This window comes from Lagenorhynchus albirostris, chromosome 8 (genome assembly GCF_949774975.1).
Source record: "Lagenorhynchus albirostris chromosome 8, mLagAlb1.1, whole genome shotgun sequence".
Classification (NCBI taxonomy): Eukaryota; Metazoa; Chordata; class Mammalia; order Artiodactyla; family Delphinidae; genus Lagenorhynchus; species Lagenorhynchus albirostris.
This window is the reverse complement of record NC_083102.1, coordinates 4,567,552-4,580,030: the sequence shown is the minus strand read 5'-3', so window position 1 is coordinate 4,580,030 and position 12,479 is coordinate 4,567,552. Positions and strand designations below refer to the sequence as shown.

Genomic DNA, 12,479 nt, shown 5'->3' with positions numbered 1-12,479 from the left:
CCTGTTACTTAAAGATAGCTTTCTGAGAAAAAGGATTAAAATTCACTCCCGTAGCTTTCTTGCTATTCTTCATTTGTAATAAATTGGGGATTTCAGATAATCTACCTTTAAAAATAATTGTATTTGTTTACTAATTTGTTCTGGAATAAATTTGATGAAGAGTAGTTTTTAGGAACTCAGAGTTTAACCAGGGGTTAGGAGTTTAAATGGAAAATTTAATCTTTGTGAAGCTTTCCACATTTCATTAGATGTTAATTCTGGAGTTAAGTTTTATATGATTATTTACTACTAAGTATATTCCTAAGTATCAAGGTTAAGCTCTTATTAAAATAATGTTTCAAAAAAGCCATTAATATTTTTAAATAATACAATTGTTTGATTATTGTACTTTTCTTTTTGTCAGATACTAGTCAGCAACCTCTTAATTGTTCTTTTAATGGGAAATCAGGTTTTTTTTTGGTAACAAGACTAAAAATATGTTTTAAATCAGACAGAGTTTCATGAAAATGACATGAGGCATTTTTCAGTTTACTCTTTTCTTCTGTATTATATTTTAAATTTTGTCTCCTATTTTATATTTTAAAATTTGTAATCTATTTGATACTCCATGGGCATTTCACTTACTATCTTGAGGAATTTTTTTCAGATGAAACTGAGAAATTTAGTAATGTAGCTTTTGTCAGCATTAAAAGCAGACCAGCTGAGTTCTTTTGTGCCATGCTGAAAATAATGCTGGAACATGGTAACTTGTTTCTGTGTTACTTTACGTACTCATTGGTAGGGTCTTTTCTATGAACACACTCGACTCCAAATAAAACCGTAATATTGAAAATTTACTTGTCCATACATAGGGATTTTATCATCCTCTCTTGACCATTGAAATGAATGAGTATGGTGATGGGCTCTTTGTATTGTTTTTCCTAAGGTATTGCCATCAGAGAGTCTGCAAAGGTGGTCGACCAAGCCCAGAGGAGGGTGTTGAGGGGTGTGGACGACCTGGACTTCTTCATAGGGGACGAAGCCATAGATAAACCCACGTATGCCACAAAGGTAAACGCCTGCTGGGATTCACTTCTGTAAGTGCACAGCCAAGAGCAGAGCAGCAGGATGAGTGATGCAAAGTGGCGCTTTATGTAGAAACTGTACTTGTGAGTTGTAGAATATATTTTATTCTTATGTTTGAAAAGAGGCTTTGTTGTTGTTTTTGATGAGGGTACTTTTGATGTGGGGAATCGAGTGAATTTACAAATGCAGAGTTGACTCAGGGACCGCTGGGTTATGTGGAAAGCAAGGTCTGTTCCTGTGGAAACCTGCAGGTTGACTAATTAACCTGTCATATGTGGAGAGTTGCAGATTGATCAGTTAAAAAGAAGCACTAAAGTTATTTAACTAGACATTTGTTCTTAAAAAAAACCACTCCCCAAACTCCAGATCGAATGGTATTGTAGATTAGCTCTGCTTTTCCATCTGTTGCCCCATTGTTAAGACGATTCTTTGTGCTTAGAAATGGGTGGAGTAGAATATAAACAGTAATGTCATGGACTCTTTCTGGTAAAGTGCCTGTTGTTTCTTTCTATAAATTAACATTCACTCCATGCAGAGGAACACTGTTCAACAACTCGCTGTCTTCCATCTCTTCCGGGCCAGTGCTGTTGTTAAACTGTTGCTCTTACCGATGTGAACTGAAGCTTGATGTAGTTTGGTTTCTCTTGCTTTAGTGGCCAATAAGACACGGAATAATTGAAGACTGGGATCTAATGGAAAGGTTCATGGAACAAGTGATTTTTAAATATCTTCGAGCTGAGCCTGAGGATCATTATTTTTTAATGGTGAGTAACTGGACCTAAGAAGAGTATATCCCTGTCAATTCCAAGTTGCATAGATTTTAAACCCAAGGTGTTCTTCCCTGGGGAGTTTTTAATGCCTGCTAAAGCTGTTTGTATGAATGGGGGTGCTTTTTGGGCAAATAACAGAAAGCTCAACAAAAATGCCTGAAAGCCAAAAGGGACTTATTATCTCATGAAACAGAAAGGCCAGAGTCAGGCCGCTCCAGGGCTCGTTATTTCAGCAGCTCAGGGACGGAGGCAAGGACCAGCCTAGTTCAGTAGTTTGGCCTCTTGTGTTGGTTCCCCTCAAGCCCCAGGATGGCTGCCCAAGTTCCTTTACCACCTCTTGGTGTATTTGCTGTCAGAGGTAGAAGCACTTTTTAGGAATTAAGAATCCCTTTCCTAGAAACCTTCCCAGCAGATTTACCCCATCCGTCCATGCCTAGCCTGGTGCCTTGCAAGGGGAATGGAATTACCTTGACAGGTTTAGAGTGATCAAGATTCTCTCCCTTGGGCTGGTGAGGGGACGATGTCTGATCACCTGGCCCCAAGAGGGTAGGTACCTAAACAGGCCTCTAACAGCAAGGAAGGTGGAGGGAGGAATGGATTTGGGTAGGAAACCAACTGTGCACTTGGATGTCCTCGAGAAGTAACCGGATGACTCTGATTTTTGCTTCTTTTATAGCAGAGGAAACCGAGTCAAGATGATATTTTGCCAGGGTTTAAATCGCACTCTAAAATAAAATTGAGCTGAGTTATGGGCCCTGATATTGTGGTACTTAATTGATCTTGTTCAAACAAAACAAAGCATTACAGAGAAATGAAAAGAAATATCTCTTGGTTATGGAATCTGTTCTGATTGTTCGACTCAACTTCATGTTTCCTTCCATGAAATGTTCTTTTTAAGTTAAAATTAATTACATGTACAGAACACTTGCTTTGTGGAGAGCAATTGCACATAGCATAAGCTGCACATTACAACCTCCATAATTTAGCTTTGGATTTTTTTCCATGCAAGTATATTGTCAAAAGGTCCCTGATCCCCAATTATATGGTTCTTTCTAATGTTAAATATGGAGTGTTCTTTAGAATTATCTGGCTTAAAATATGTTAACTACAAGGCTATTATGGTAGTTAGTGGAATCTATATATTTAAAATCTATTACAACAAGTTCTTGAAAGTGCCCTGATCTTTTTTTCTGGCTATATCGCCGTAACTAGGAATTGCCAAGTGTGAATACTGTGTTTTACAGGCCACCATGTGTTTTCTCTCCTGTGCGTCTACAGTGGTTTATGTAAAATAAATGGAGCCGGGAAACTGACAGTGTGTCTGAGTGGCTTTGTCTTTAAAGCCTCAGCAGATCACAGATTCCTGCCTGTCCCATTTGGCGTCTTTCCGTCTCTCGCGCATTGCGTAACAACCTGTTGGACAGGACTTCAGGAGCGCGTGCTGCCCAGCAGCTTCCTTCTGTCCACCTCAGCTTCCCATGCCAGGTGGTCCCCTCTCGCTTCCCTCAGAGGGACGCTTAGTCCTAGCCTGTGGAGCAGACACACACCACCAGGACACAGCCCACGGGAATTGTTTCCTACAGGAAATTATTTTCTGCTTTCGCTGGCATTATAAGCTAGTAAGATAAAACCACTTTCTCGGAAGGAGGTGGAGGTGTTTGGTGTGAATATGGAAAAGTCCATTTGCCAAAAATGAGTACCTGTAATGAATATTCAGAAATAATCAAGTTTATTAAATTAAACAAGAAGATATTGTGTTCTGTGTATTGTGCTTTGAATTTTGCAAGGTCAGTTCATTGCATGATGTGATTGAGGAAGTAATGAGAATGGTACATTGCTTTCAGGTTTATACCCTTAGTCGTCAGTTAATGGAATAGTTCAAGGGGAGTAAAGCAGGTATAGAGATTTATGGCTGAGGCTAGAAGTCAGTTGAAGACATTTACTGAACTGCTGTATCAGATAATGCTTTTTGGTATAAGAGAGTCTAAAGGGGTTAAATTAAAGGTCCCTCAGTAGCCCCCCAAATTGTTCTTTCTGGCTGCGGTGAACAGATGCCTGAGCATATAGGTGAGAATGAGCTCATTACGGCTCACGTTTTTCAAGACGTTTCGGAGACTTGGCTGTATCGGTCATGTGGATTGAGCAGATAGCAAATGGGAATCCTACTCTTTTCTCCAACACTGAAGTGCCCAGAGTTCAAAACAGAAGCATATATTTTAAAGAATTGCAGTGCTCTTGAGTGGAAATCGAGTTACAACTTTAGAAGAGATTGTCAGACTTTCTGAATATGAATCAAGGAGGAAGAGCAAGCAGCATGTGCTGATCAAGAATGCCTGAGAGCCAGGAGCCGCAAAGATGACATCCCAGCTTAAAGAGAGAGAGAGAGAGAGAGAGAGAACGAACCGCCCTTCCTTCGTCTTTTGTTCCATTCGGGTCCTCAGTGGCTCAGATGACACCCGCCCATATTGGTGAAGGCGTGTCTCTGTTCTCAGTCCGCTGAATGCTAATCTCTTCCAGCGACACCCTCACAGACACACCCAGAAATGATGTTGTACCAGCTCTCCGGGTGTCCCTTAGCCTAGTCAAGCTGACCATGACATGTGGTCCATGACATGTGGTAAGTCCTGACTCGCCGTAATAGTTGCCTTCTTGGCTCTTGAGAATGAAGTAGACCCGCTGTGTCCAGTACGGAAGCCACCAGCCAGTGCGAAGGTTGACAGCCCTGGGTATGCTAAGTCCGTCACCCCTGGCCCACGTTCTTTCCACCTTACAGTACCTTATCTCCTCTCCTGGTCTCCCTCCCTTCAGGATTTATATTTTTAAAAAGGTTTCTTTACTGCAGTTATAGAGAGGCTTGGGGGTGGAACAGTATTAGGTACATGTGTTCAGTTTGCTGTCTTTATCCAGAAATATGGATTGGTTTTATGGAACGGATTAATTTTATTTTTGAATTCATACCAGATGATGTTTCATCATTATTATGAATAAATTAGTTTGTGTAACTTGCATTCATGTGATGTTTTAATCATATGCTTCAGTATTAAAAAAAAATAAGAACAACTTGATATCTCCTATTTAGATCTTGTTGTAAATAATGGTTTGGGGAAAGTTTCATTTAAATTGGTCTCCTAAAGGAACAGTTACTGGTGGTAAACATAAAAGAAATGGAGGATTGAGGAAAAAATGGGTTTATGATTATGATTCTCAGAACCCGTAAGAATATGCCTTTAATAATGCTGAATTTGATTCGGGAGCCAGGAGAGCCTAATTACATTGTAAACATTCCCTTAAATAGAAGTATGTAGGTTTTAATGTAAATTCTTCACAGATGGTGAATCGTTTGGCAGCAAGTAATTAAATATTGGTTTTAGCAAGTTAAGGGTTTTATTTTCCTTACATACATTTGTAGTAGGGAGGGCAGTGCTGGCAGGGCAGCATCCTGGTGTCTGTCATTAGCGGTCTCTGTGCTCTAGTATCTCTAGCGTATGGCTTTCATTCCACGGTTACCTGGTGACCCCACGCTGGCTCCTGCAGCTCCATCATCACCTCTGCATTCCAGGAAAGAAGGCATTAAGAGCAGGCAGAAGTGAGTCTACTGCTTGAGTCTGCCTTCACCCCTGTAAGGAGCTTTCCTAGAAGCCACGTCCATCAGCTTTTGCTTCTTATTGGCCAGAACTTACTCACTTAGCCACCCCTGTCCATGAGGAAGTCTGGGAAATGCTTTTCCTCTGGGCCTGTGATTGATCAGTGGTCTGTCATTAAGGCAGAAGGGAGAATGGGTACAGGGTAGGCAAGTTGCAGTGCCTTCCATAATGATGTGACTACAGGTATGAAGACAGTGGCAAGACGAGAATTCATTCAACTGTCTTCACAACTCTGGCTGGATGTGGCGAGTGTCATCCCCATCGGCAGCCAGAAGGCCAGGAAAGCCATGTCGAGATGCAGCTGCTTCTGCGCTGTGTTGCTGTCTTGCCTCTGTGAGTTTCTCCGTCTGGATAAATAGATCAGGAAGTCGTATTGGGAGTTTCTGTGGTCTTTACACACAGGCTGTAACCCAGGGTTTCACAACTCTTGTAAAGATTTTTTTTATTATAGAACTGTAAGTGTGATTTAGAAAATTTGAAAGATATCTGTGGGACTTTTTACGTCCCATTAACATAAATATTAACGTTTAGTATATCTTCATTTAATCTTTTCACCCATGTTTTTGTATGACTTTGCATTCAATATTGTGTCCTCTGTCCCTCTTCCCCCATTTTCTTACACTCTTTTCATAATCCTCATTTTAATGGCTATACAATCCTCTATCCAGTGAATATTTCCTGTTTAGCAGTTTCACTATTTTTAGATGTTTACTTTTGTTTCCAATTTCTTGGTTTTCTAAGAAGTAATATGAAGTAATCTTTGCACAGTGGTTTCTATATTAGCATGTTTTATATTAAAAGTATAAAAATTATATATAATTTGGGGGTACAGAAGTATTAATAATTTTGAATCTTTAGCATACCATTTCACGCTGAAATCTTCAGTGTACTAGAGGCCACATTATTAGAACTCTTGTCAGCATTGATTAATATTTTTGATTATTTGTTGTCAACTTGCTTTTTTTTTTTTTTTTTTTTTTTTGCGGTACGCGGGCCTCTCACTGTTGTGGCCTCTCCGTCGCGGAGCACAGGTTCCGGACGCGCAGGCTCAGCGGCCATGGCTCACGGGCCCAGCCGCTCCACAGCATGTGGGATCTTCCCGGACCGGGTCACGAACCCGCGTCCCCTGCATTGGCAGGCGGACTCTCAACCACTGCGCCACCAGGGAAGCCCTCAACTTGCATTTTTAATAACTGACCTTAAACATTTTTTCATGGGTTTATTAGCTGTATTTTCTCTTTCGTGAATTGCCTATTCATGTCCTGTGTTTTGTACATATCAGGTTTTATTGCTTTTCCTATTGCTGTGATTTCTATGATCTTTTTTTTTACCTAAAAGTTTCTTTTGTGATAAAATGTACATAAAATTTACCATTTTAACCATTTTTGAACGTACAGTTTGATGAATTGAGTACATTCACATTGCTGTGCACCCGTTACCACCATCCGTCTCCAGAACTTTCTCGTCTTCCAAACTGAAACTCTGACCCCATTGAAGAATAGCTCCCTCTTCCTGCTTCCTCCAGCCCCTGGCACCCCCCCATCCTACTTTCTGTGTCTATGACTGTAACTATTCTAGATCCTCATATAAGTGGAATCCTACAGTATTTTTCCTTTTGTGACTGGCGTATTTCACTTAGTATAATGTCTTCAGGGTTCAGCCACATTGTAGCATGTGTCAGAATTTCCTTCTTTTCAGGGCTGAATAATATTCTGTTTTATATGTATCACACTTTGTTTATACTGTGAACTCTTCCTTATAATAGGAAGCTTTTGTCAGGAGCAGATAGTTTTTTTCTCAATTGATTTTTTTTTTTCCCTTTGTAGATTATGTTTTTGGATCTGTAAGTTTTTATGTAGTAAACCTGTTTTCCTTTGATGTTTATACATAATTTTCATCCATTTGGGATATATTTGGAACTTCATTTGACACTGGACTTAAACCCGGAAGAATCCAGGAGCCAGGGTCAATCTACTTCTTGCTGGGAATGTCTCCTGTAGGCTCACTTTTTGCTTCAAACCAAATAGACAGCTCTTAGCCAGCGGGGAAGAAATGTTCCTCGACTGTGCTCACACTTTTCATGCCTTTTTAGTCTTTTTCTCTTGATCCTTTTTTCCCCTCTGCTCAGTTTAAATGCTTTGTTTCTAAAGTTAACTTATTAAGGTGCTTGCATTTCTCTTCATGGTGAGAAGAGATTTTATAGATCTCTGTAGCTAATATATATAATTTCTTCTGGTGTGAATTACATTATTGATGGTATAGCTGACATTTATTCAGCGCTTGCTATGTGCCCTGCCCCTCCCCTCACCAAGTATTTACATGTATTCACTCATTTATTTAATCCCACCAACAACCCTGGGAGGGGATAGTTATTAGGCCTGTTGTTCAGATGGACAGGAGGTGCTTTAAGGAGATACATTGTAGCCAGTACTGTTGGAAGGTGCAGCTATTATTCATGTGCTTTAAATGCAAGAAATCTAAAATAGTAATCATAACACAGTGCCAGCTATGTGCTGGGCGCTTTAAGGTATTAACAAATTTAATCTCAACCCCCTGAGGTAGGAATGTTAAAATAAGTTATGTTGTTGTTGGGTGACTTTCAGATCCCTTATTTACAATCTGCTTTTGATGACTTTATTACTTCTCACATATGTCTTAAGATTGCTTTCTCTCTCCCATCCAGGGAATATTATATATTGATTCTAATCACAGTAATTAAAACTTACTTGGGGCGCTGCGTTTGAGCTTTCCATCATTGCTATACAAGAGTCTAAGCTAAAGGCCCCAGCGAGCTGACAGCCAGACTTGCTTATTTGTTTGAAGCGATGACATGCACAGCACAGAATTCAAAAGGTGCAGAAGGATTTCCAGTGCACGTGTGTCTCCTTCCCAGCTCTGTGCTGCCCCCCAGATCCCCTTCCTGGAGGAAAACACCTTTACCGGTTCTTAACCAGAGATAATTGTGTGCAGGCATATGGATTATACATAATCCATAATCTTGTTTTATAAAATGGTAATGAAATACACATATGGTGGTAACCTTGTTTTTTATTGTAAAACCTTTAAAAATTGTGATTAAAAACATGAGATTTACTCCCTTAACCTTTTTTAAGTGTGTAGTTCAGAGTGTTACCTATATTCGCATTGTTGTGTGACAGGTCTCTAGAACCTTCGCATCCTGCAGAACTGAAGCTCTGCCCATTGAACAGCTCCCTGTTCCTCGCCCCCATACACCTTGATTTTTTATAAAAAAGTTGTTGATACAGAAGAACATTTAAGAATGTGTAAAGTGTGGAGATGCCTTTCTCTTTTCACTTAACTGTTTATCATAGAGATTGTTTCATACCAGCACGCACAAAGCTCATCCTTTTTAATTGCTGCAAAGTGTAGCGTTTTATGGATGTGGCATAATTTGTTTAATCAGTTCCTAGTGATGGGCATTTAGGTTTTTTCTTTTTTAATATTTTATTTATTTATTTGGCTGTGCCGGGTCTTGGTTGCGGCATGTGGGCTCCTTAGTTGCAGCTCACGGGCTCCTTAGTTGCGGCACGCACGTGAGATCTAGTTCTCTGACTAGGGATCGAACCCGGGCTGCCTGCGTTGGGAGCATGGAGTCCTAATCACTGGACAACCAGGGAAGTCCCAAGGTTTTTTCTGATCTTGGAAGCAACGCTGACTTTGGACCTCTCTGAGGCACCTTGTTTTTTCTTGCCTAGAGAATGTAATTTGATTTTGTTTCATGGTCTTAGCTAAGAGACTTTAGTGAGTTTCTCACTGGTACTTGCTGATGATTTTAGTAACGGTAACTCACCACATGCTGTGTGCTGCCATGAGCACTTTATTTAGACTCCTGTGAGGTCAGTGCTCATTACACACTGAGACAGGAAATCACTTTCTAAACTTAGTAAAATTGAAGGTGGGACAAGCTCTCCTTTTAACCGGGCTGGTGTGGCCTGCCACTGTGCGACAGGTGTGTGTGGCCTTAGTTCAGCTGTTCTACTATATGCTTTGCTTTCTGGTTTTAATGTGTTTTATTTATGTATTAGTATTTTAAGACTTATTATTTATAAAAATAATTCATAATAATTCATTAAAACTATTTTAATGTAACTATCTTTCTGTATAATATATTTACCTGTGTTTGTTTAGGTGTGATTACTTCCTACTGTGCTTAGTGATCAAGTTGGTACATTTCCACATTTTCTTACCTTTTCTTTCTTCCTCTGTCACCTGCTTTTGATTGATCATGTTACTAAACTTATTCTGCTATTTACAACTTTAGCTTTACTGATGTCTCTGATACTCTGTAATAAGACAATTATCTTTTGATTCCATGGTACGAGGATATCAATGTCTATATTCTCTCCTTCCATCTATACCTCTCCTTCCATCTGTACCTCTCAACTTGACGCTCGTTCTGCTGTTTTAATTTATAATGTTTGCATTCTGTTCTATAGCTGTTATTCCCTGGAAAGAAAAGTCTTTATTCCTACATCTTAAATGGATTAATTGCTCACTGTGAGTCTTTGGCCATACTTTCTGCGTTCTTATCTTCTAATAGTTAATTCATGAAGGCTTCATAGGAACCAAATTCTCCCAAGTTCTTACATGTTTAAAGGTCCTTTGTTTTTGCAACATACTTGATTGGCAGTGTGGCCAGATGTAGAATTCTTGGGTCACACCTTCCTGCCCTGAAGACTCTGTAAGTGTGGCCCCATGTGTCCCAGTGCTACAAACGTATCTGTGTTGATGGCCAAGGCTGGCTGTACTTTTCCTGCTTTCAGGGTGTTTTAGGTGCTCGAACTAAGCATAACAAAATCCCACAGGCTGAGTGGCTTACGCAGCAGACATTTGTTTTCTCACAGTTCTGGAGGCTTTAGGTCCGAGATCAGCGTGCTGTCAGGGTTGGTTTCTGGTGAGACCTTCCTTCCTGGTGTGCAGATGGCCGCCTTCCCGCTGTGTCCTCATGCGGTCTTTCCTCTGTGCGTGTGCGAGAGAGAGCTCTCTGGTGTCTCTTCCTTTTCTTACAAAGACATTGGTCCGCTCGAATTAGGGCTTCCCCCATGACCTCATTTAACCTTGATTACCTCCCCAGAGGCTTCGTCCCCAGATGCGGTCACACTGGGGGTTGGGCTTCAACTTAGGTATTTTGGGAGACACAGCTCAGTCTATAACAAAGGGTAATGTGGGAGTTTTTGCCAAAAGGTCCAGAGAATTTTTATTTATTCTTTTTTTCTTTCTTTCTTTCTTTGTTTTGCAGCTTAAATATGTGATGTATAACCATATTTATTGACATGGAAAAATGTTCACAACCTATTGCTGAATGACAAAAAAGCAGGTTTATTTATTCTTTTTATCTTTCTGTAATCCTGTTAATTTCCTCCTATTTGATAATGGTTATTATTTTAAAATAGATATTTGAATTTTTTGAAATGTCTTTATCATGATTTTCATCTGCTGTATTTTTACATTTTTCTGGGTACATGTTTTTTTGCCTGCCATTTGTTTTTCCTGTTACTTTCCCCTCTTCCCTCTCTTTTTCTTTCAGTGTCTTTATATGGTCTTTGGCTGGTTTCTTTGTGTTCTTTCCTCATCTTTGAATGAGGGGAATTCTTCCTGGACAGGCTGTGTGTGTGAGTTGAGGCCGGGCGGGGGGCAGTGTCTGGGTGAAGCTGCTTCTGCCCAGCTTTTTCTGCCTCGCAGCTGATGGCAAAGATGCTTTGTCTAACCTTGCGGCCTGTGCTCTGATGGCAGGTGGGGCTTGTGGAGGGAGGCTTCTCAGCTGTTCTGCTCAAACTGGTCTTTTTCCAAGCAAGGCTCACTGCTTTTCCTCCCTCTGGAGACCTGTGTAGCTTGCCTGGGGTCTGAAGTCACCGGTGTTCCCTCTTGACATCCTCACTCGTCTTGGTGGGGTTATTACTACCCTTGGCAACTTGCTGCCGGGCTCTTCAGTTTCAGGGTGTTTGGCTGTTATGTTATTGAAGGTAGAGTTCCCTTTTCTCTAACTTGTTCCTGTTTTGGGGTGGTTAATAAGAGCAGAAGTGTTCAGAGAGGGCTTTACTCTGTTGTGTCAAAGCTTTTTTTTTTTTTTTTTTTTTGCGGTACGCGGGCCTCTCACTGTTGTGGCCTCTCCCGTTGTGGAGCACAGGCTCTGGACGCGCAGGCTCAGTGGCCATGGCTCACGGGCCCAGCTGCTCCGCGGCATGTGGGATCTTCCCGGACCGGGGCATGAACCCGTGTCCCCTGCATTGGCAGGCGAATTCTCAACCACTGCGCCACCAGGGAAGCCCTGTGTCAAAGCTTTTAAGCCCCGCAGCCAAAGTTCTTTAAGACAATTTCTTTAAGTACAAATTTCTTTAGAGTACGCTCTGGGTGTGCGCTACCTGTCAAATCAGGAAGTTGTACAGCATCCTAATTATAACATGCTTTTAGGTTAACTTTTTTATGATTCTGATATAGTTACATGAAATTTGGGTGAACACTAAATACAGTGAATGTTTTCTTACAGACAGAACCTCCACTGAACACACCAGAAAACAGAGAATATCTTGCAGAAATTATGTTTGAATCATTTAATGTACCAGGACTCTACATTGCAGTTCAGGTAAAAACAAAGTGATTTTTATGATTCCCAAATGACCTTAGCTGTCTAATAGTGGAAGAAACGGTGATTCTCAAGGCCTCTGTTGTAAGATTGTGCTGTGAGTTCTTCCTTTTCCACACCCTACACACACACCACACCCACCCCATTCAGGTTTGAACTCAAACACTGTACAGACCATGTTCTGTGATTTATATCTTCATGTTTTTACTGCTGGTGTAGAGTTTGTCCAGCTTTTGTCTTTTTACATGCTTTAGAATCTAATGTATTCTTCTCTGGATGACAAGATTGATATGATGGTTCTTTTTTGGCTTCTTTCACTTCTGATCATAAAAAAGGAAAGATACTATAATATCTGCTAAAAAACAAAACATATGTCTCTAGAGGGTTCCGTCTTTG

At 40.5% G+C, this 12,479-nt stretch overlaps 1 protein-coding gene across 15 annotated transcripts in view; it reads left to right on the top strand.

Moving 5' to 3' along the window:
• The window catches only part of ACTR3B (actin related protein 3B), a 227,737-nt gene that overhangs the window by 29,297 nt on the left and 185,961 nt on the right, over window positions 1–12,479 (top strand). For 13 of the 15 annotated variants that reach the window (XR_009541869.1, XR_009541873.1, XR_009541868.1 and 10 more), the window contains 3 exons: window positions 926–1,050; window positions 1,719–1,829; window positions 11,988–12,083. Coding sequence is in view for 8 of the 15 variants with exons in the window: in XM_060156296.1 (XP_060012279.1) it covers window positions 926–1,050; window positions 1,719–1,829; window positions 11,988–12,083 (332 nt within the window). In the remaining 7 variants the exon portion in view is untranslated. Of the gene's footprint in view, window positions 1–925; window positions 1,051–1,718; window positions 1,830–5,676; window positions 5,813–10,739; window positions 10,818–11,987; window positions 12,084–12,479 lie in introns of those variants that run through there. The other 2 variants (XM_060156302.1, XM_060156303.1) reach the window with 2 other exon arrangements.